This window comes from Meleagris gallopavo, chromosome 3 (genome assembly GCF_905368555.1).
Source record: "Meleagris gallopavo chromosome 3, MGAL_WU_HG_1.1, whole genome shotgun sequence".
Classification (NCBI taxonomy): Eukaryota; Metazoa; Chordata; class Aves; order Galliformes; family Phasianidae; genus Meleagris; species Meleagris gallopavo.
This window is the reverse complement of record NC_139406.1, coordinates 67,844,520-67,867,972: the sequence shown is the minus strand read 5'-3', so window position 1 is coordinate 67,867,972 and position 23,453 is coordinate 67,844,520. Positions and strand designations below refer to the sequence as shown.

Below are 23,453 nucleotides of genomic sequence, written 5' to 3'. Positions count from 1 at the left end.
TCCCTCCTTACCTTCTACTCACAGTCCACCACTGTACAAATGCAGAGAGCCTCTCACTCAGTATTCCTCAAGTACAGTATTCTTACACTGAAAAATGTGATTTAACATATTTCATTTTTTTATTTTAGTGAAAAATCCAGGATAATCTCTTTTGAGAGAAGTAGTTTTGCACATCAGTCAGCCACTAAGAAGTTCATTCTTTTGTTCTGTTCACTGTTTGGGTAACTTCTGCCTTAAAAATGAACCACTTTGTGTCCCTTCAGCTTCATCAGTGACAATTTCAACCCACCATTCTCCATGTGGTCTAATGTTATTTTCGGTACCAGAAAAAAGCAGCACGTATTGTACCCTGATTATCTCATGGCAACACGATTCATGAATTTTTGTAAACTTCTGAACTTGTTTATATCAATTACCTTTTAAAATATTGCACTGCTTTGCAAGTATCTGATACTGTTATTATGGCAGGCCAGAAACATCAAAATTTGTTATCTGATAAAGGTTTTAAAGTCTGCAAAAATATAGAAGAGGAGCATCACCCTCATGTTATGTTTTTATATTTTCACCAGAAAACCTCAGCAGTTTTCATCGTGTTTTATAACAGAGCTATTTAAATTACTTTGTACAGATGTTGCCTCTAACTTGAAAGTTAAGGTGCTTTGTGCTTTCATATGGTTTAGTTCTGTAACATCCATTACTACTGAGATAAGAAGTAAATGCTGGTTTTCTGAATGTTTCAAGACAGTCAGACTCTGAAATGAGCATACTCAAGGATTCAGCTGCAGCAAACATTATCCAATTCATTCATCCTGTCCACCTATCTGCCAAAGAATTACTGACCTTATGGCTGGGATGTGAAATGTAAACATATTATGGCTTTTAACAGTGTGACCTGCTACCACAATTGACAAGCTAACAGGAATTGATTTGCTTCCGTTTCTAATTTGAGCATTTTAAGTGAAATCTTCACAACTCAAGGGCATCCCTTCTAATTGAATCCCATATTCCACCACACAGGTGCTGGGGACTGTAGCAGGAGGTGGGGAGGGAATCTCTTCTTTCCCCACAGGCTATTCAAGATCTCTCTGCATTGGCAAAGGACATTTCTGTGCAGAAGTGTTGTTCATAAGAGCAGAAAATAGCCAGTTCTGCACACAAAATGACTTCTATCCAAGACCACTGGCAAAGATGTGGTATCATCTAATTTGCTCTTGTACTGAAAGCAGAGATGGATGGGCTACTGTGAGCTCTCAACAGAGCAAGAAGCTCACTTTCTCCCCTTTTCTCATCACTTAGTATCCTTTAAGAAAGATGGCTGAATTCAAGATTTCATCATGGAGATATTTACTTCTCCATGCTATCTATTAAAATGACAGAAGAACAGCACAATAGAACCTTATCTGTTGTTGACCCTTACAGAATAAGGCAGAGGAGCATGGGTCTAAAGTGCTGAGAAACCTCATCGTGGTTCCTTTTTTGTCCCCATGATCTGGGGATGTTTCTGCCTCTCTGAAACTTATTTTGTAGTTGCAGCAGCATAGGCAATGCAGCAGCAGCACAGCTACAGCACTGAGCTCCTGGGGATAAGTGTCCTTTGCTTCAGCAGCTGGGTTAACAGCCCATGGATGCAAGACATCATGTGAGACCCTTAAAGGTCTGGGGTTTTATAAGAGCAATTCCTAGTGCTCCTGGTTGTGAAACAGTTCTGCACATGTATTGTAAAGGCTGTGATCCAGAGATAATAACAGTAACCCAAAATGGAAGACGTAGAAGAAAAAATTTCTTTTACTTTTCAAAACAATCTCAATTTTTATTTTTTTTTTACAATTAAAAAAAAGAATGAAAAGTGGAATGATGATGTTTCGCTTGTAATAATACACTAAAGACACACATTGCACTGTGAATGTGATTAGTATAGCTCAGTCTACAGCCATAATTGTTCACACTTCTACAGCCAAGGGACAAGCAGAAGCTTTGGTCAGTGCTGCGGTATAGAAAGCAGAAAATTAGCACAGATAATCACTAGCACTGAGATCACGGTGCAGGGCTCTTAAACTCTTGGGAGTTATTCCTTAGCAAGCCATTAACCTGTGTTACAGAGGCTGCGAGAAATCATTTGTGCAGCATAGAATACCAAGCATTCAGAAAGTCTGAAGCAGAGAAATGTTTAAAGGAGCCTGTGAACTGGTGGAGTCAGCAGTTTCAGAACGACACTAAATAGGTAGATCATTTACCCACATACATACCTCTGCAGCATAAACAAGAAACCTGTCCACATTATGCTGCTATTAAAGTGGAAGGCAGAAAGGCACAGTAATATTCACGTTAAGGCAAAGAAAATTTACCAATATTATGTGTTTCTGTTAAGAAAAAGCCACAGCTCCCTTTTCTGACCAAGTATCAAGGAGGCAATCTTGTACAAGTTGCCTCTTTAGATTAATTTTACTTAAATACTTGTCTTACTTTAAATTCAGTTTGCCTGAAGAATAAAGACTCCAAAGATCAGGTTTTCAGATCTATATTTCTGTTTGCATTCAGTTTCCCTATGCACATTAGCAGTTGCAGTCAGGCAAATGAATTATGCTTCTCATCTCCAAAATAACCCTCTGGATGTTATTATGTATTTATTTACATGATGATATTGTATATTGAAAATATACTGGCACCATATAGTCTCTCCAATACTGTGTTGTATGCCCACACAAAAATTTTATAAGCTAATGGTCACTTTTTTTTTTTTTTGCTCCAAATGGAGCAAAAATGGTCACTTTACTTTGCTCCAAATACCAGTTAGTGTAGTTTCACTGCAGTTACTCTCATTTTAGAAGAGTTAATGCAGCATAACAAAAAGAACTTCTGTTATTTTCGTGGAAACAAGAAATTCTGTTGTGCATCTGAGTTACCCTTAGATAATATCACTATTTTTTCCCACATGTACAAAGATGTACTTGTAAATCATAAATGTTGACAAACCAGACATAATGCATCTTAATTCAATTGACAGCACTATCACCATTTATACTGTCAATTGCTTCTCTGTCATCAGTAAAATATTAAATACAAAAGCAATATTCTCTTAATCAAATTCATTTTAGAAAGCACATATCAATGTAATGGTTGAAGCTAGTACTCCTGTCACTTGTAAAATCACTTCTCTTGTCATATAAAAAAAGAGTGCTAGAAATTGCTTCTGTCGAGTGCAAAAGAGAATCAGTCTAAACTGATGTGATATTAAAAATATAGAGAGAGAGATGAGAGGAGCATAACTAGATGATCTGGGGAATAAGCACTGGCAAGTTTCCCTGTAAGAAATTAATCAGATGGCAATGACTTCCACGAGCTATTAAAAAAAGTAGAGTCTTTGAATACTTTTCAGCGGATGGTTACCCACGCTCCCCAAAGACAAGAATTTAATTTGTGCTAATTAACATGTTAATTGATAAACTCGCCACCAGTTTCCAAAGCTAGGGGAATGTGTGGGCTGAATTCTATCTTTAATTTAGAAATGATTCAATTTTAATTAAGGATGAAGATCATGGTAGAAGTGAAGGTAGAAGTGAAAGAACATTTCTCTTTTGCAGTTCAGGCCACACGTTCTGTAGAGAAAGACAACCGTCTCCACAGTCTGCTTGTTGCTGGTATACATTTTACTAAAAAAAACAAATTCTTGTCAGTGATTCCTTCAGCAAATATGTTCTTGGAGATTTATAGCAAAAAGGAGGGACAGAGCCAAAGGAGGACAAGAAATTATAGAAAAGTATTTTGGACTCATTTTCGTATTGCAGTTACGAGGGCAAATAGGAATGATTAAAAACAATAAAGTACCTCCTAAATCCCTGATCTCATCTCAAACTGTCAGATGATTGGATGTAACCTACTGTTTGCATTTACCAGTCGTCGTAACAGTTTTGTTAATATAAGCAAATAAAGTATTCTTATTGTGTTCAGTTTAAAAAGGGCAAAGTAACATTTTTGTATGTTTTCCATGTATTTATCTATTTTCCATGAAGTGGATAAGTATGGAATCAGATATTAATAATATAGAAAAGAGTATGATACCATAAACGTAGACATTTTTCAGCAAAACTGAAAAGCTTTTGGGAAATCTTTGTCCAAAGAGATATGTTTTGCCCAACTATGACAGGTATACATAAAATAGTTTGACTGACATACAGTATTCCATTTCCAGTACCCATTAAACAACCTTTCTGCAGGCACTCAGCAAAATCTGCAATATGATTAGGCTGTTTTTTTTTCGTTTTTTTTTTTTTTTCATCTTACACATACTTTGCTTGGGCTCATCCTCTCTCCTCCAAACTATTTGCCCAGTGAAATGTACATTGGGGAAACTGCTGAACTTATTCTCCAACCTGAATTTGAGGCAAAACATGGGTAAATATTCAAAACTACCTATGGACGGTCAGATAAGCTCATCAGATCTTCCCACTTAGATATTTCCCTGTAAAGGATAAAACAAAGCTTGTGCAGCACATGATAGAACCGTCATTAAGATTAATATTCAGCCTCCGGGGAATCATCTAATCTGGGAGCGATTTATGGCAACCAAATGGGCATGAATACAGGACTTTCAAGGCAAAATTCAGCCCAAACAGTTTTCTGTACAGCTAAGCATCAGAATTACTCCCAACAAAACCTATTTATAGCTGCAGGGAAAGACACCGAACATTGTTAGCCTGCTGATATTTAGAAACACAATAATGTTTTCTACGGAAAGAAGCATAAATAAATCTACTTAATGTCTCCCTGTCCTCTCTTCTCCTGCTGTTAAACTATTTTCTGTCATCTAAAGTAATCTCCAATTACTTGTGTTTCTCATGGGAACATACTATACTAAGGTAATGAAAAAGCTTTCCAGTGTGAAGTGGCCTACCATGTCCCAAGGTGCCCTTTAATTGTATAGATTGACTGGGAAATTCTTGATGTCCGTATGGTAGAGTAATGAGTCTCACCTCTTAAAAATGCATTTCAGATTCAGTGTATTCAAGGTGCTACTGTCAGACCATGAACAAGTGATTGATTATCCAATTTATTAGCAATATTGTATACATTGCACGAGTATGGTGTGACAAATACAGAAGACTGTCACTGACAGGTGTAGGAATAAGTGATGGGTTTAGGCTTTGAAGTGTTTCTACAGCATTTCACTGAACAGGAGATTGATAAATTAAAATCACACTGGTAGCACTGAAGCTGAAAGACTAACTGCTTAAGATTACAAAAACAGATCTCTGGAAACTTTATGTAGTCTCCAGAGAAGTAGTCTTAGAAGCACTGAATAAAACAGAAAGGCACAGCTCATAGAAGATTAATCAATTTCAATATGACGGTGTCAGAGTTTATGTAAAGAAAAAAGTGCTTCTAGAAAACTGCAATATTCTTTTCTTTCTCCTCTCTCTTTTTCTCTGTAAAAAAAACTGTAAATACTTAAATTTTGTTCCATACTCATACAAAAAGTTTACAGATGTAGTGTTTTTTTTTTTAATTGAATAACTCAAGGTTTAGCTTTAAACTGTCAAAACAGAGATAATTGTCACTGTCCTGAGAAAGTCATGTGAAGACAAGACATACTGCTTTTTTTTTTTTTTTTTTTTGAAGAGTGTACTGTAAGTAAAGTTACAAGGTAAATGGAAATACCAGATACTGTGAATCTGAGAAAGCATTCTTGTACTCCTGACCTGTTGTGCGATAAATTTCACGGTAATTGGTTGTGGGAAATGCATATGATAAAAAGGATATTCCTTAACTGAGAAGCAGACTAGACTCAATTCCAGCCTTTACAGAGATAAGTGGAAGGACAGCTGTGCAACTGACTGTATGTTCTGGTTTCAGCTAGAGCAGAGCCGACTTTTTTCACAGTGTTTGGCACAGTGTTGTGTTTTGCCTTTAGTAGAAAAACCAGTGCTGATTAACACTGATATTTCAGTTGTTGCTGAGCAGTGCTGCACAGAGCAAGAAATGTTTCAGTATCTCATACTGTCCTTCCAGCAAAAGGACAACCAAGACAGCTGACCTAAACTAGCTAAAGAGGTAATCCAGACCATACCTCTTCATGAGAAAAGCATGGGGAGTTGGCCGGGGGCAGTCGCTGCTCAGGGACTGGCTGGACATCAGTTGCAGGTGTATATACATATATACATATATTTATATATATAATCATTATGTATATATATACATAATGTATATATATATGTATATATATTATAATTACTATTATTTTTCCTTTCTTGTCATAAGAAATAATTTTTATTTCAGTCCATGAGTTCCACTTTATTCCCCATCCCCCTCCCCCTCTCCAGTTTTCTCTACAAATCTTCTGGGAGAGGGGAATGAGTGAAAGGTTGTGTGCTGTCGGGTTGCACGTTTGCTTAAATCACAGCACACTATACTTCATATCGTCTAGCGCAGTGATAACTATACAGACTACATTTACCTTGGTTTCTGAGAAATCCATGCCTAGTAATGCTATTAATGGAAAGGCATGTCTGTTCACTTTCCATTAACACAGAGAGAAAAAAATAACCAATATTTCTTTTCTGTAAGTGAATAAATAAGTCAGAGACTAAGTAATTTCTAAAATAACAGGATAGAGACCATTTGATTTACATAAGGGAATTCAAATTCTCCACTCTCAATTCCCTCACAGTTAATCCATAATAAAGTTGCTGAAATTAAAGGATCAGATATAGTTCTTTACTTTAAATTCACATATGGAATACTTCCAGTGTACTCCTCCCAAGGGAGGGAGGTTGTTCCAGGTGACTCGCTGAGGTGCAATATAGTAAAACAGTCCTGATGACTTCCATCATGGTATTAGTATTGCCATTACTGTATTCAACTTTTGACATGTACTAGAAATCCTGATTTCTTATCACACAGATATGACTAGAGTGTGACTCATTTAGTTGAGAAGTTTCTACTTTTTTTTAATCTGCAGAGATACAGCTCGAGGCTAGTCAAAAGACCTTACTCCTCTTAGAAAAGTTATATGATTTTTTTGCATGTTTTAACACATCACCTGATATTGGAGGCTAACCCCTTAGCCTCTACAACTTGCCTTAGGCAAGCTCAGACATCTCCTGCAGTTGAATTGGGCTGTCTGCCACGGGCAAGCACTAAGGCTCTGCATTTACCTTTTTTTTTTTTTTTTTTTTTTGGAAAACATCTAAACTGGAACACTTTTCAGCTTAGGGAGGGATCTTTCTCAAGTTTTCAAACACAACTGATATAAGAATAGGAGACAGACGATATAGATGACTTTAACCAGATTTTGATCTCTCAAAAAAGATAGTGGCCAAAATTTGGTAATAAAGAAAGAATAGCTTACCCATTCTGAGGATCAGGACTTGTTAGAAACTCCTGAAGGAGATGATCTCCAAGCAGAGAAGCTTCCCTTTTGGCTGCCAGCCCTTAAATGAGGTTAGGGAAGGCTGAGGCCAAGGATTCACCTATTCTGATCACACAAGTGAATGGTTTGCAGCTATGCTCCCGAGTTTGGCTACACTCCTTCACCAGATGCTCAATCATTGGTTCAAGCCATGTCCTAATGGTTCCCATACAATTGGGCTCCTGCCTTTGTGGGTATGTAGGAAAGGTAATCTGTGTGCTCTTCTGCTTTACTATGACTGGTTTTCTTCTTTATGATGACCTCTACTGTAAGAGCTTCTACTCTGAGGTTTACAGCAAGGGACAATATGGGATATTCATAATTTACTTACTTTCTCATTTGAAAGTTTGTGATAAACATATCTGATTTTGAATTTAGTCAGTTTACATTTTTGTTTTCAGATTTAACTTGTTTTTTTCCAGCTGTAAGCTCCTTAAAATATGATAGTCACATTTTGCAAATAATGTTTCTCTGACATATTTTTGTAGCATGACTGAAGTTAACTTAGTGATTTACCTGTTACATTTAAAAACAAAAAAAAAAAATAGGGAGGTATGTGATCATATCCCCATTTTCACCTTCCACAGCCTGGATATTACAGGAGAATTCTTGATGTAATTGTATTTGGCTTTAAGGAAACAGTTGCATAGATGTACATTTTGGAAACTTATGTTTGGAGCAGTAGGCAAGTTTTATTAGCTCATTATCATCTGTTAAGAGTGTAATATTTATGTCTGAACAAGACATCGCATTTAATGACCATAATATGAGAATTTAGAATGAATTCTAATCCAGCTTGAGTAGAATATACACAAATTCTTCTTTAGTCTTACCAATCTTGGCAAAAATGATTATATATGTATATAAAAATTAAAAGTGAGACTCCATTTAAAATACATTTACACACCTGTAAGATATAGTAATTATCTTAGCTCCTAGACTATTGCTTGTACATCCATTTTTTTTTCTTTTCTATAAAGGTTAATTTCATAACACTTCAGAAGGTAAGGAGACCACTTCACAAAAGAGGGCTCAAGAAATTTTATGTTTCTATTATTGCCGTATTCTTTCCCCATATCATGTGGTCACTCCCTGAGTTGAGTGGCTCTATCAGATTAGGGTTATGCTTGCACCAGTATGCATCAGTGCTAGTAAGCATTTATAGAAAGTTTCATTTTGAGTGTTTTATCACTCTGTGAAATATACTTTAGAAGATAACAATATAAACAAAATCTTATTTTGCTTTTACACGCTATATTGAATTAAACTGCCATAACAATTCAGTCATCAGGATTGCCTCGAGTATCTCTTCTCAAAACACAAGACTGTGAAGGAATTGAAACTGTTAACATCTCTCTCTATCTCCTCCTTCTCGTTCTTGTGAGACTCCTCTCACACAATTTTTGTTTTCTCCTAGCAAAAGCACATTACACATTCTCCCTTATGACTTACATGACTGGAATGTTATTTTTCTATGAATGCTCTACATAGCAAGACAGTTTTATAGCCTATAAAATATCAGCCAGAACATGAAATACAACTAACTGCTGACATATAGACAAGGTCTGCTTGAAACCAAATGGTATTTGATTCCAGGTTTAAAGTGTAATCATGATTAATATGTATGTGTGTATGTGAATAAAAAGATTACTTCTGAAAAGAAGCAAAGTCTTTTTCAATACCTCTCAAGTACTTCCACAATGATATGTGAACACTTTGGCACAACAGTGCTATAAAAGCTGCACTAACAACCTATAGTTTTGCCTCACTAATTTCACTGACTCAGAATATATAATTTGCATATCCTGGTGTACCTCATTGACTCCAAAAAAAAGACAGCCCTGCAGGAAGAATTATGTTACTTGAGAAATGCTTCGCATTTCCTCTTGTGTGTATTGATTTTAATTTCCATAAGAGTGTTCACTATTTTCAAGTAGTCAACAAATATTTCATAGGAAAATGTGGTCTGAAAATTGGTAATCTTTCATTTTGACTACTTGGTGTTCAGAGTGTTCCTGAAAATCCATCAGTAGTTTCTGTCCCTTGATTTAGGTGGCAATAGAATAAATGAGAACATATCCAGTAGGTAAATGATCCAGTTGGCAAATGATTGCTTTTGATAAAATTTGCAATTTAATATGACTTAGAAGTACTTTCTTGTGTCTACCTGGTTGGTTATGAAAATATTTTATGCAATTAATATGGGACAATATCTGATTCAGCCACACAACCTTACCCATGAGAGGGTTCCTATACCTAAGTGTGAATTCAGAAATAGTGCTTTTTGTATGTCATTAGTGGCAACTGAAGAGGAAAAAAAGAGGGAAAAAAACTGAAGAGTAACTCTAGAATCATGTAATTGTTTGAGTTGGAGGGGACCATAAAAGATCATTTGGTCCAACTCCCCAGCAATGAACAGGAACACCTAAAGCTCCATCATGTTGCTCGGAGCCCTGCCCAGTCTGACCTTTTATGTGTTCAGAACAAGGCATCCATCTTGTTACAGTGGGCAACCTGTTCCAGTGCTTTCCCACCCTTATCATGAAAAAACATTTTTGCTCATATCCAGTCTAAATTTCTCCTATTTTAGTTTAAATCCATTTCCCTTTGTCCTATCACAACAGAAAAACAACAACAAAACCAGTAACTCCAGATTTATGGGAAATGGATGTATGGATTTTAAATTAAAAAAAAGATGTTTTAGTATTATTGGCATATCACTACCATGGCAACAAAAATTACCACTTTCTGGTCATACATGTCAGTTCTTCTCTGAATTCTCCACTTCAGATGTAAGGCACTCACGTCAGCATTGAATTTTACTGCAATATGGGATTGTAAATAAATTATTTTTGTTGACCAAGACTGATCTTCGCATGAATTTGGAACCAAAACTGAAGCCTTTTCTAACAAAAGTGATTAATTAAAAGTCTTAGCAATAAATCTCTCAGCACAGTTATGTTAAGACACGATATAATGTAACTTCTATTTATTTATTGTATATAATAGCAGTAGAATTCTTACAACCTGTGTGTACTAATGGAAAAACATGTGGTTGATGTCAGCAGATCTGCATTTAGGTCCAAAGAATGATAAGAATTATAAGAAGCCAGCCTGACCTTGTGATAAAAGAATCCCAAAACTATATGAATAACTACAAACTGCTTCTGAACTGCACTTTATAGTTGAAACTAAAGAAAGAAAAAAAAAAAGCCAAAATCAAAACAGTCAAAATCATGTTCCTCATTCTGAAAGTAGAGAGCAGTTTGGATGAAGCAGAGGCTATTGATTATGTACCTAATTACTCTAAACGTAGTCCTGCTTCTTTTTAAATTATGATGTGTAAAGACATTACAGTAATGTAGGTACAAAGTCATCTGTAAATGATGTCTGATCTGCCTGAACTCTCAGATTAAGCTAACTTTTATCAAATGATTTATCTTTCAAGCTGAAATTTTGCCTAGTATCAGGACATACCCTGATTTTATTTCAAATGAAGGATACACTACAGCACACTAATGCACAGTGAACACTGCAATAAGGTAAGATGTGATTTATCATTTCTCAGTATGATATACAAGGCCATTGACAGAATAACGCCAAAGACAATGTCTCCTACCTTGAAGTTTAATAACATTTTAAGAACACCAACAATTAGGAGAGGGAAGTGTGATCTATAGTTTCCTCTGAGTTAGCAATGTTTCTGTCTGAGGTACTTCTTTCTGCATTGCCTCTTTAAGGAAGATTCATGCCCTGGAATGGGCCATTCTCCTGATCTCTGAGGAAAATCAGAGGTTAAAAATATCACTGTGTGCTGTCATGCATACAACAGCTCACAAGTCTTTCCTGTCTATTCACAGAGCTGGAAGACACTTCTAGGAGATGTCTGGTCCAGCCTCCTGTCCCTCAATGACATCCAGGGCTACAGAAGAGCCTTGCCTATCTGAGATTAGAAAACTTCAGTGGATAGAGACTCTACAACCTTTCTAGATGACATCTTCCATTTCTTCCAGCTATCTTTACACAACACTTTAATGAAATTATCAAAGTGCAACACTGATACCTGAGAAATAGGAAGGGATAGTACTATAATAAATAACTCAGACTTCTAGAAACACTGATTTAGTAATCTGTAGGCCAGTGACTACTCATTGGGCAAACACCAGCAACAATGAGTTTAAAGTAAATAGTGCTGTTTCATATTGAGATTACATACTCAGAAAAAACATAGAAAATATAGTCAGAAAAATATAATTAGAAAAATATAATCAGAAAATATAGTCCTTCCTTCTTCCATCTTCCATTTTAAGATTATTGTCTCCCTTTTTGCTTTCAGGTTGTCCTTTCCCCAGTAATTTTCGCTTGATCCTCATATTTTTCCATTCCTGTTTTTATTTATTTATTTATTCCCCTAGAATGCTTCAACCTCCTCACCAGACTTCAAAAGCATTCTCTTATCCATAATTTTTCCCTCTATAGAAAGGGAAAATGCCACAACACAGTTGAGACTATGGTTATTTAGTATTGAGGTACTAACATTACTCAACATTAATGAGCTCAATAGCTATTGTTTTTCTAGAAATACTAATGAAAGGGTAGTCTTGGATGACAGAAATAACAGAAACTAAACAAAAGGGAAAGCAAATAGAATAACCAAAAGACAAAAAAGTGATCTCATGCTCTATTGCTTTCCTCAATTATGAACCCCACTGCTACTGATTACTATAGTCAGAGAGGAAAAAAGGAATTTATTAAGGTGCATATTTGTTAAGTTTGTTGCTAATAAAAGTTAATGGAATTAGGAAAAGACTTTTTTCTCCCCAAATGTATTAGTATAATTTCTATGTGATATATATTTCCTTGTGTGTGTGAAAATGGAAATACTGTAGAATATCAGGCAAACAGAGGAACCAAAAAATAATCATTTACATTACAGATGAGTAGAAAAATGCATAATCTGGGATTTTTAAACACCAAAAAATGATACAAAACCATCAAGTTCAGTAAATGGAACAAAACATTACCTGTTACTGTGACTTCGTAATCTATTTCTCACAGATATACTCAAGAAAAAAACAAAGAAACAACTTTTTATACATTTATAAAACAGTGATAATTCATGTAGAGTTTCAGAGGAAACAATTATAGAAAAAAACTGATCCTTATGGCTTTTGGTAAATTGCTAAAAGATAAGTATGTCAATAATACTGCTTGAAATTAAACCATACAGGCTTTCAGCATCTTCCATATAAAGATTCCTAGGTTTCCATGTTAGCTATTTTCTCTAATTCATTGCTATCTCTCTGGAGACTACCTAGGCAGTCTCACCACATGTAAAGCCCCTGTAGTGTCCTAATTCCTGTTGATAGCCAAAGTTTAAATAAATTGTCAAGTGCGTGCAGACCTCCCATGTTTTTCATGTAAGTGCAAATCCTGAATACCTAGACTGCATGAAAATGACAGAAATTATTTTCAGTTTGGCAGTGTTACTGGTTTCATATTAACAGTGCAAAATGATTCCACTATCTCTTCTTTTCCTCTTTTTCACTCCACTAAAGGAAAATAATTTCGTAGTTTGTTCCCAGATGGGAACAGTAGGAATAGTGTCTGTTCCTTCAGCTGGTGCTATCTGATAATCAGAATGAGAAGCATTATTGGTATTTGTTCTACAAGAGTTACAGAATGTGGGTATGTTCTGCTTTGTGCCCTATAACCTCGTGTCTGAAAAAACGCAAAAAACTGAAAAAACAGACTATGAATTAAAATAATCTGTATAATATGGAAGTGGATCAATTAATTCATAACAATGGGAATTTGGTTTTAACCAGGCATCTAATTTTAACTTTGTCAATTCTTAAGAATAAGATCCCTCAAAAAGATGTCTGAGTTCAGGACTTTCTATGGATTTTCTGCAAAACATCCTTATTGAGAAGAAAACCTCAAACAGAAAATGTAGGAGACAAATTCCAGCTATTAGATATTTCTCAGAATAATTCTGTAAGAAGAAAATTAAGGAATTTTTCTTTATGCATTTCATAAAATTCAGCTCATCTACATTCCTTCAACTGTTCTAGAAATACTTCTGATTCAAATGGTATTTTGATTAGGCTATGATTTGAAAATACAAGCCCATAACTATTCTGTATTTTCTATAATCATATACTGTCTAGAAACAGGATCTTTGTGAGGAAGGCAGTAGTTCATTCAGAATTGTAGTGGCTTTACTGAGAATGTCAAAAAATACAGCAATTAGTGCCAGTTGTACCTCTCTTCTTTCTTACAAGACAGACAACTATTCATCATATAAAAAATGCATACAACACATTAATTTCAGATACAGCTCTCTCTGGGCTTTACTCCTAAATTTATAATGTTTACGGCAACCAGTCAATCTTGAAAATAAAAGAAAAAGTCAGATGTTTGCATTGTATTTTCTTAAACATGTACACAAAAGAAAGAGATTGAATCTCAGCTGACAGTCAGATGCATAAAACACATGTATTTTCAAAGCCCATTGCACTGAAGAGCTATTGCTTGCTTACCAAGAGGTAATCCCATTTCTGCATCGGGTGTAGAGACACCTAAGCTCTTGCTAGACTCGGAAAAATCAGCTCTGTTTCTTACTTGCTCTCTTTGTCTCTTCTGAATTCAACAATATGCAACATACTATTAAATGATGCTGAGAAAGAGGACAAACATTTATTAAAAGTTTGAAGAACTTACGTGATGGATTTTTTATTTTTATTTTTATTTTTTACTTCTGCATGTTTTAAATCAAAGACTAGATATTATTTTAAAAGCTATATACAGTTGTAGCTAGTTACAAACCACTGATTTAAAAAATTGTTACTGTGTGAGTATGGGTGGCGTTGCACTGGCACAGCTTGTTCAGAGGCTGTGGAGTCTCCTCCTCGGAGATCTTCAGAAGCCTTGCCTGAGCATGGCTCTGAACCTCCTGCTCTGAGTATCCCTGCTGGAGGAGGGGGTGGCTCGTTCTGAGGGCCCTGCCAACCTCAGCCATTACAGATATATCTATCTCTTGCACAGTGAATGATGGAGCATTGGTGTGGTGGTTTCACGTTTGTAAGAAGTTAAGCTCCACCATGCTGATCTCTCACTTGCACTCCTCAGATGGACAGAGGGGAAAATATGATGAAAAATAAACCCTGGTATGTTGAGATAAATGAGATTCTTCAACAGTTACTGCCACAGTAAAACAAATGCAGTGTATGGAGAATATTGTAATTTAATGTCAACTACCAACAGACTAAAGGAGTGAGAACTAAAAACAATCCCAGAACATCTTTCTTCCCATCCAGCTTCTCCCTCTGAGTGGAGCAGGGGAATAGGAAATTGTGGTTGTGGTTCAGTTAATCTCTGCTGCTTCCTCATGATCACTCTCTGCCTCTGCTCCATGTGGGGTCCCTCCCACAGATGCCATCCTTTCCAAACCCACATGGCCTCCCACAGGCTACAGCTGTCCCAGCTGCCCCATACCATGGGGCACACTTTTCAGGAGAGCACTGTTCTACACTGTCCCCATGGGTGCAGCTTTCCAGCCCTCCTGTCCCACCATGGACTGCTTTCCGTGGGCTACAGATCTGGCCTGGGGCTGCTTCCGTGGGGATATCCATAGGCTGCAGCTCTTTCAGCCACTTCTGCTGCTGCCTGTGGGCTCCTCCATGGCTGCACATGGAGATCTGTCTGCTCCACTTGGTACCTGTAGGCTGCAAGACAGACTGCTCCTCCATGGGCCTCTCCTGGGCTGTGGGAGTTCCTGCTCTGGACCTGGATTACCTTCTGCCCTCCTTCTGCACTGACCTTGTTGCATGTAGGACTGTTCTCTCACATTTCTCACTCCTCACTCCCAGCTGTGCAGCAGTTTTTCCCTTTCCCGAATTTACTCTCCCAGGGCACACCCAGCATCACTCATGGCTCTGCTCTGGCAGTGGTGGGTCTCTTTTGGAGCAGCAGGAGTTGCTCTGATCTGACATGGGGCAGTGAGGGCTTCTCATGGAGGCCACCTTTGCAGCCCCCCCACCAACACAACGTTTACCATGTTAACAAAATACCCTGCTATATCTTTTTGCATAAAAAGAAAAATAAATGCAATTTCCTTTACTGATGGAGTACAGGAGATGTCTCCCAGCATTTGGGAGACAAACCACAACAGTGAGAGGTGAGGTCTGCTTTTGTATTCTCTGAGAGAAAATAAGCAATATGTTGTTTTAAGAATCACTTTTGCTTTGTGGGATTTCTTTCTGGAAAGCCCAGTACACACATTGAGTGTTCATGCAAAGCATGACAGGCTCAAGCTCTTTGGCTGTCCCACTTCAAGTTCCTTTCCTCTACCTAGAGAATTAACAATAGAAAAGCACCAGAAAGCCATTATTTTCAAAATGGCAAAATGAAAAAGGATAATTAGCTCCTACAGGCAGTATAATGAAAATGTGGAAATAAATCTCTGTTGCAGAAGGGAAATAAATTAAAGGCTTCCTTGCAGGACCAAGTAATCTGAGCAACCAAAAGTAATATAAGCTGTTGCTTTTACCAATTCTGGCTTCAAGAGGTGTTGAGGGCACTCATGTGCTAGTCTAACCAAGTCTCAGTCAGTATTTTTTTTTTGCAAACAGCCTATTTTAAAGGATAGATTGTTGCAACTATCAGTCTGGTTAAAACCTCAGACACATCTCAGCATGAGAGCTCATCCCCTGAGGCAATGAATCCCCACATTACCGTGGGACCAGGAGGAACATCTCTCAGTACCAAGGAGGTGGATGTTTGCTTAGGCCCCTCCTCAGAGCACAGTGCTCTTGCTTCTGTCAAAAAAACCTTATTTGAGTTAGATGAAATGTAGCAGTAAAGGCAAAATTAGGAAAGAGGTGGTGTCCAATTTTTGCATTTTCAATCATTATCACTATGAAATTGAAAAAATAATTCAAGTACATTACAAACAAAATCTGGAAAGAAGATAAATATGTTTGTTCAAGTTAGACTTCCTCAAGGAGTCCAGATTGTCAATAAAGTCGCATTCAATGACTATGGGGAGGTAATGTGCATTTACACCATGGCCACCACTCCTCTCATCTGGACAGGAGCCCAAACACAAAAGATAACCTTTCCTCCTAGGTCCTCATCCATATATATCTTAAAATTGCAAGCAAAGTTCTTCAAGTCATGACATGAGCTACAAACATAGAATTTATTATTTTATGATAACTGCTGTTTAAGATGAATTGCTACTACTGGCACAGACATTGCATTTTATTTGCTTCCTGGTATTTATTTATTTATTTTTCAGTTTTATTTTGCTCTTCTGCCACAGCAACATGAAACAACTTTTTTTTTTTTTTAATCTTAAAGTTGAGGTTTTCAGGTAATCATTACAAGAGTGCAAGCTAAAAAAAAAAAAAAAAAAAAGAACTAGTATAAATAGTACAGTTTAGTAAATAGTATAGAATATAATATTTATATAGTAAATACTATAGAATAGTTTGAAAGTTACAAAGTGTAATAGCAAGAAGTAACAACAATAGTGATTAAATCTGGTAATGAATTTGGACATTTCAAAGCATGCAAACCAAGAGCACCTCCTTGGTTCTCACTTTCTTGTGCTCCTCCATTTGATGAACATTTCACTTATTATTCAACAATTTTTTTTTTTTTTTTGCTGGTAGAAAGTAGAAATGGCAATTAATTAAATTAAAATGTACTCAAACAAGACAAACTTACTTTATGCTAAAAAAACCTGAATCATATCCCAATCTTGCTCACACTGATTTGTTGAGCTTCTGTGTTCTTAACTGATATACTTTGCTTACTGCTTTTAATTCACAATTCAGAACCTGAAGTAGTTTTACATCTGTAGTTAATACAGTAACTTGGAAGCTATTGACAATTATTTGGTAGAATTAACCTTTACATGGCTATTTTGCACTGGCATATTTTATCTGCAGTTTATGTTTTTGGTAGCATGAAATATATGGACTTGTAAACTAGGAAAAATGAGAATGGCAAGAAAAAAAGGGTATACAGTTCTGAAGAAAAATGAAGTGGGAATGAAAATGTTAGGAAACTGAGGAAAGTTTTATAAGAAAGAAGCTAAACAAAAAATAGGAAGTGAACTTTATACTCAGAAGTAAAACACAGATACCTATCATATATATATAAACACATATACATTTCAGGACTAAATTTTATAAAATAATAACTTTTTTTTCAAAATCCATCACTTTTAAAAGTAAACTTTTAGAAGGATAAGATAATAATTTTAACAGAGACTAAATAACTGTTCACATGGTTATGTGCCTATGAAGACAATAGCTGTAATATGTATATCATTGTAAATGTCATCGATATTAAGGCTAAAACATATTTTTCTAATTTACAAATTTGATGTTTTTTTTCTGTTACCAAGTTATCACTAAAACTTTATTTTAAAAGAAACTACCAATTCTTCAATCATCGGCTTAGACAAGTGGTATAGAGAATATATAACTGAAGAATCAGTGAAAACAAAATAATAAAACAGCTAATTTTTGCTACAATGTTTAATTCTTAAATTTATATATATACATATATATACATATATTTAGTCAGTAGAATCAAAACATACATTCTAGTAATTTTTTTGGAAGAAAGATACCTACAGCTGCTGTCTTTATAGATTGATATCTACTTTTCATAAGCTTAGATATAGTAAATACCTGAAATGTTGATAAGAGGTGTTTATGCTCAGTATTATCCCATACATTATACTGTATGATAGTTGATATATAAGTAACAACATTCTATAGAAATAACCATATTCCTACTTACCCAACAGACAGAAAAGGTTCCTTTGATTCAAGCCTGTCAAGCAAATAACATGAGTTTAATATATAAATATTAATTCAATTTTGGAACATTCATATGATTGATTTAAAATGAATACTCTCAATATGAAATTAATTTGGGGATGAATGCACAATCTGAAAAGCATAGAAGAGTTTGACCCACTATCCTAGGAGCTTCAGTTGAAAGGAACCTCATTTACTTGACTGAACTTTGATTTAGCAATCATTTATGAAGCAGCATATCTAAATCCTTTAAACCTCAATGATTCAGATGATTTGTGTAGCCAGGCTAGATTGAGTAAGTAAAGGATTTTTTTCCCCTTAATGGTAATGTTTCAGGAAAGATAATTAATCTTTTATTTTTTTTCAAATTTAAATAACACACAAAATAATAATAAACATAATAAACATAAAATTTTTGTGTAAATTTAAATACTTTCCTAATTTTCCTTATTTGATGGCTTTCACACCCATTTTGTTTAATTTTTGGTATCATCTATTTCTATAACATGCTCATTTCTTCATTCTGAGAAATTGTAGCAGATCTGCCAGAACCAGCTTTGCACTGGAGCTGAATGTCTCCAACTTGGTAAACACAGAATCATGCACAGTTCCAAAAAATATCATCAAAAATGTCATTCTAAAATGCCCTGCCATTACTGCTGTCTCTGAGAGGAGCTGCACCACTGCAAAGTGTCACCACTTCTACTGGTAGTTTCCAGCCAACCAGGATGAATTTAAAAATCCTCGTCTTTATTATTTTACTCTATTTTTGCTCCACTTTTTGCAACTGGAAGTAATGCCTCTTATTTATTTCCATGGAAACTACAACCGATACCAAAGAACACAATACACTATTTGATAGAGCACAGCTACAAAACACAATTTTTCTACATGGTCACCACCACTAGCTATGCATTTTTACCAGTGATGAGCAAGAGCCTGCATGCAGCGCTCATAAAAATCTGTACCAGTGGAGATGACCACTCTTTCACAAGTGTTATGACGGCATCAATGCTATGAAACTGTTGCCTTGCTGGCCATCTTTCATAGATCCAAACAGGTGGCAGAAGATGCAAATTCTGGTCTATGAGGTGGGTGTGTTAGGACAGTCTATCCAAGGCTGGCAATGTGCTCCATGGTCTTCAAACTGCTATGGAACCTGACGTTATTGTGTTGTAAGAGAAAGGCCGTCGTCTTCTCTGGTGTGACTCTGGAACTTTGAGTTTTCAAGCTTAGTCAGCATTGTGATGTAGAGGTCAGAACTGATGGTTTGTTTGGGTTCCAGGAAATCAAGAAGCATCACCCCTTTCCTATCCCAAAAGACACTTTACTCACTGAGAGATGTGTCTTTAATTTCTTCTTTGATGACTAATTCACATGTTGCCACTCTATGGACTGCTATGATGACTCCAGATCATAGTAGTGACAATACGTCTTGTCATCATTAGTGATGAGATCCAAGAAGCTATCAACTTCAGCCTTGTATTGGTTGAATAAGTCCTGACAAACTTGCTTATGATGTTCTTTCTGTTCCTGTGTATTTATCACTGTATTTTTGAAAGAATTATATGACTATGTCATTAAAAAATGTTTTTGTTTTTTTTTTGTTGAAGTGTTAGCTTTTTAAAAAGACATTTTTTACAGTTACCATTGGAAATTTATTTTTCATTTACAGTATGTTCTTCAGATGTACTTTAAACCCTATTTTCATGAGATTAGATCTCCAGTGATTTGTAAGAGTGACTTAAGACTTGAGAAAAGTAAAAGTATATCCAATACACAGTAACTTTTCTCTTGTCCTCATGGGTATAACTGGGCTTTCCATTTCTTTCTGGAGTTATAACCCACATAGAAGTCACTGTTGATTATTACTAGAAGCACAATGGAAACCTGAAGATGTGTTTGCTTGTACTCCCTGCACATTTCTCCAGAGCAGCCCCACTGCTGATACAAATGCTTTCCATCCCAGACTGCTGTGCTGTGCACCAAACTCTCATAGCACCAAGATAATGCGTATCCTGACATCTCTCATGCTTAAGTAGTATTCCAGAGAGCAATGAAGTGACAGGACCTTTCACATGGTGAGTCAGTGCTTTTCTTGCAGGGTCTGTACCAGTCTCAAAGACAGCTAGTGTTATGCTTTTGTTTTATTTTCCTCCCATTTTTCTGCTTAATGTAATGAGTCAATCCTGTAAATTATCCAGAGTTTGGCTCAAGAGATTATCTATGAGCAAAATGAGCAGAAATGAAAAGCCTAGTAACATTTTTGCAGACATCACAGCATAGAAACTATGTGATGAAAAGAGACTTGGCACTGTTATGATGGAGGATATTTTGGTGGATTTTACTTTCATATTAAAAGCATGTGATAGAATGCCCTGCGGACAAAATACTGCAATTAAAAATCTATTTGAAATCCATTCTCAAGATGGAATTCAATTTGATTTAAATAGTGTTGCCCTGAGTTTGACCCCTCGCTAGTATATTCGACTAAATGGTTTTAGATAATTTGCTTCATTAGTTTAAATTAGTTCAAGTGTTCCTCATAGTAAAGGAATACAATTATCTTCTGCCCTTTTATTTAAATTTCTCATTCAGTATATGACAAATTAATACAAAGGTTTTAAAACTGCAACACCATATAAAATAACATGCTATATCATTTTTACAAATGCCATTTATAAATAACTTTTATAGATATTTTACTTTCTTTTCTAGCCTGCAGTACACCAAATTCTCTTGAGATCTGAAGAAATTTTACATAATTAAATGCAGTTTCTCAAAAAGAGTAATACTGATAAGCACTGAGAGAAGTGCTGTCATGCGCCTTCTGGAAAAAATGTTAAAACTGAATTTATTTATCTATTTATTTATTTATTTTTGCAAAAAAAAAAGAAAAAGTATCAAGTATGCAAGAAATACTGAAGTGTGCAGTAAACAAGGGGAATAATATTTTAATTGTATAGGAATGGCAATGAAGCTGCACTTTTCATTCTTTCTTGAAATGGTTTTCCCACTAGAAAATTTTGGTTTGTCCAAATGTCTAGGCAAAATATCAGTTTGAAAGGTTGGAAGGCAAGTTGACTGGTAGCACAAATGGGTCGTGGAAGACTGAGGTTCTCGTTCCTTTTGATTCTGAGTTAAGTTTTATGAAAAGTCTAGCATTCTTTCCTACATATAATTGCAAAAGACAAAAGTATTTTTATGCTATGAGAGTTGCTCAACTAATGTCAGGCACTGTAACAGGCATACATAATCAATTTATAACCATTGATATACTACAATACTGTCACACTATGTGTTTAAGATAGGAACACCAGAAATTTCCCACTTAGCATTTTACCACTTGCAACTGAGCTCTTGTCTTGAGACATTGTACCGGATCTGATTTTAAATAAAGTGTATCTTATTATTTCCCTTGCTGCTAAGCTTGCCTACACTAATGCTGATTATCTGAATCCCATTTTTGATATGGATTGAGCATGGAGATGAATAAAGATAGCAATATTGCTTCTTGTCAAGGAATCATTGCCTCTCCTTCCCAAAACTTATTTATAGGAAAAAGTAGATAACATTACTAACAGTATTTGTACTGTACACAAGCAAATGGATTTTAGGCAAGTATTCTCCAAAGTAATTTATTATGAATCAATATTTTCCTAATGATGATCATACAATTTCCACCTCTACAGAGCAAGTAAGAAAAATATGTGGAATATAAGTCATTTATTAGTCTTATTCTGACTTTTCAGTGTAATAAAACTGTCTATCCTGAATCAGGAAAAGCAATGGTCAGGAACAAAATTGCCCTATTCATTCTGGGTTACAATTTCAAATCAGATTTCTCAAGGAGAATAACCTTTGAGTGTTGCTGATGTCATATATTGCCTTGTCTGACAGTGACTACAATTGACGGGGGGCAGCACGAATTAATACTTCTAACAGGAATCCAAAGAATTTCAGCTTTTCATTCATGTGTAGAAAAATCATGAGTTGATTTTCTTCATAGTATCTGTTATGATGCTGGGTTTTGGCTCTTGGAGAAAAACAATGCTGATAACACTCTGTTGTTTTAGTTATTGCCACAACAACTAAGCCACACAGAGCTGAAAATGTTTGAACTTCTTGTCCTGCCCTGCCAGTAAAGTGCACTGAGGGGCACAAGGAGCTGGGAGGCATCAGAATGAGGACAGATGAATTAAGCTGAACAATGGAACGTTCTACAACATCTGATATCGTGCACAAAAAGCTTTAAAAACTATGAGGAGTTGACTGGGCAGGCAGCTGCTGTTTGGTGACTAAGCATCAGTTGGTGGGCAGTGAGCAGTTGCTTCGTGCATCAATGGTTTTGTAAAGATATTATCATTACTATTATTATTTTCGTTCCTACTTTCTTTTCTGTTTTAGTAAATTGTTTCTGTGTCAACCTATGAGTTCTATGTTTTTTTCCCCAATTCTCCTCCCCACCCCAGTGGGAAATGGGAATTAGCAAGTGATGGTAAAGTACTGACCTGCCTGATGGATTAAACCACATAAGAAATAGTATTTTATGCAACTGCTATACTATCTACTGAGATTGAAATAGCCATCATTGGTCCTCCCTCCTTCTCTTCCTCGCACCCTAAAAGAAAGTAATTTTCCAATATATTTGAAGTTGTAGATCTCATACATTATTTCTGGTGATGCAGATACTAAGGTTGGTCCACATAAGACTGCAGGATTGTGGCACTCTATGTGTAGGCATATTCTTTGTATGCCTATGATTACTGTATGATTCACTCTGTAAGAATGGAGTTCTCCTGCATTTAATATGCTGCAAGAGTGATATGACTTTAGGCTTTTTGGAGCTTTGAATTGAAAGAAATTCAATATTTGGCTTCTATTTAAAAATAAATAAAAATTCTGAAAATGTCACTGACTATGCAGTACATTTTATTTAGCCCATTCTACTTATTGCGTAAGCCCATAATAAAGTAATAAGGTAATGCCAGTGCACTTTGCGCAGAAAAAGAATTTTAGGGAACTTTTAGCATGGGATATTGTCTGTGGTACCTAATGAGAAACTCTCTAACCTAACCCAAGATAATACAATATACATCCTTTTAAATTCTTCTACCAAATTTTATAAAATAGTTTTTTTTACACATCACCGAAGTTATGTAGATCCCTAACAAAACCTGAATTGTGTCACATGGTTTGTAAGCAACAAA

The 23,453-nt window shown here is 35.8% G+C and overlaps 1 protein-coding gene across 6 annotated transcripts in view; it reads right to left on the bottom strand.

Moving 5' to 3' along the window:
* The window catches only part of RALYL (RALY RNA binding protein like), a 375,450-nt gene that overhangs the window by 40,955 nt on the left and 311,042 nt on the right, over nucleotides 1–23,453 (bottom strand). For all 6 annotated transcript variants that reach the window (XM_085221356.1, XM_085221357.1, XM_085221352.1 and 3 more), the window contains one exon: nucleotides 18,224–18,256. In XM_085221356.1, the coding sequence (XP_085077482.1) occupies nucleotides 18,224–18,256 (33 nt within the window). The remainder of the gene's footprint in view (nucleotides 1–18,223; nucleotides 18,257–23,453) is intronic.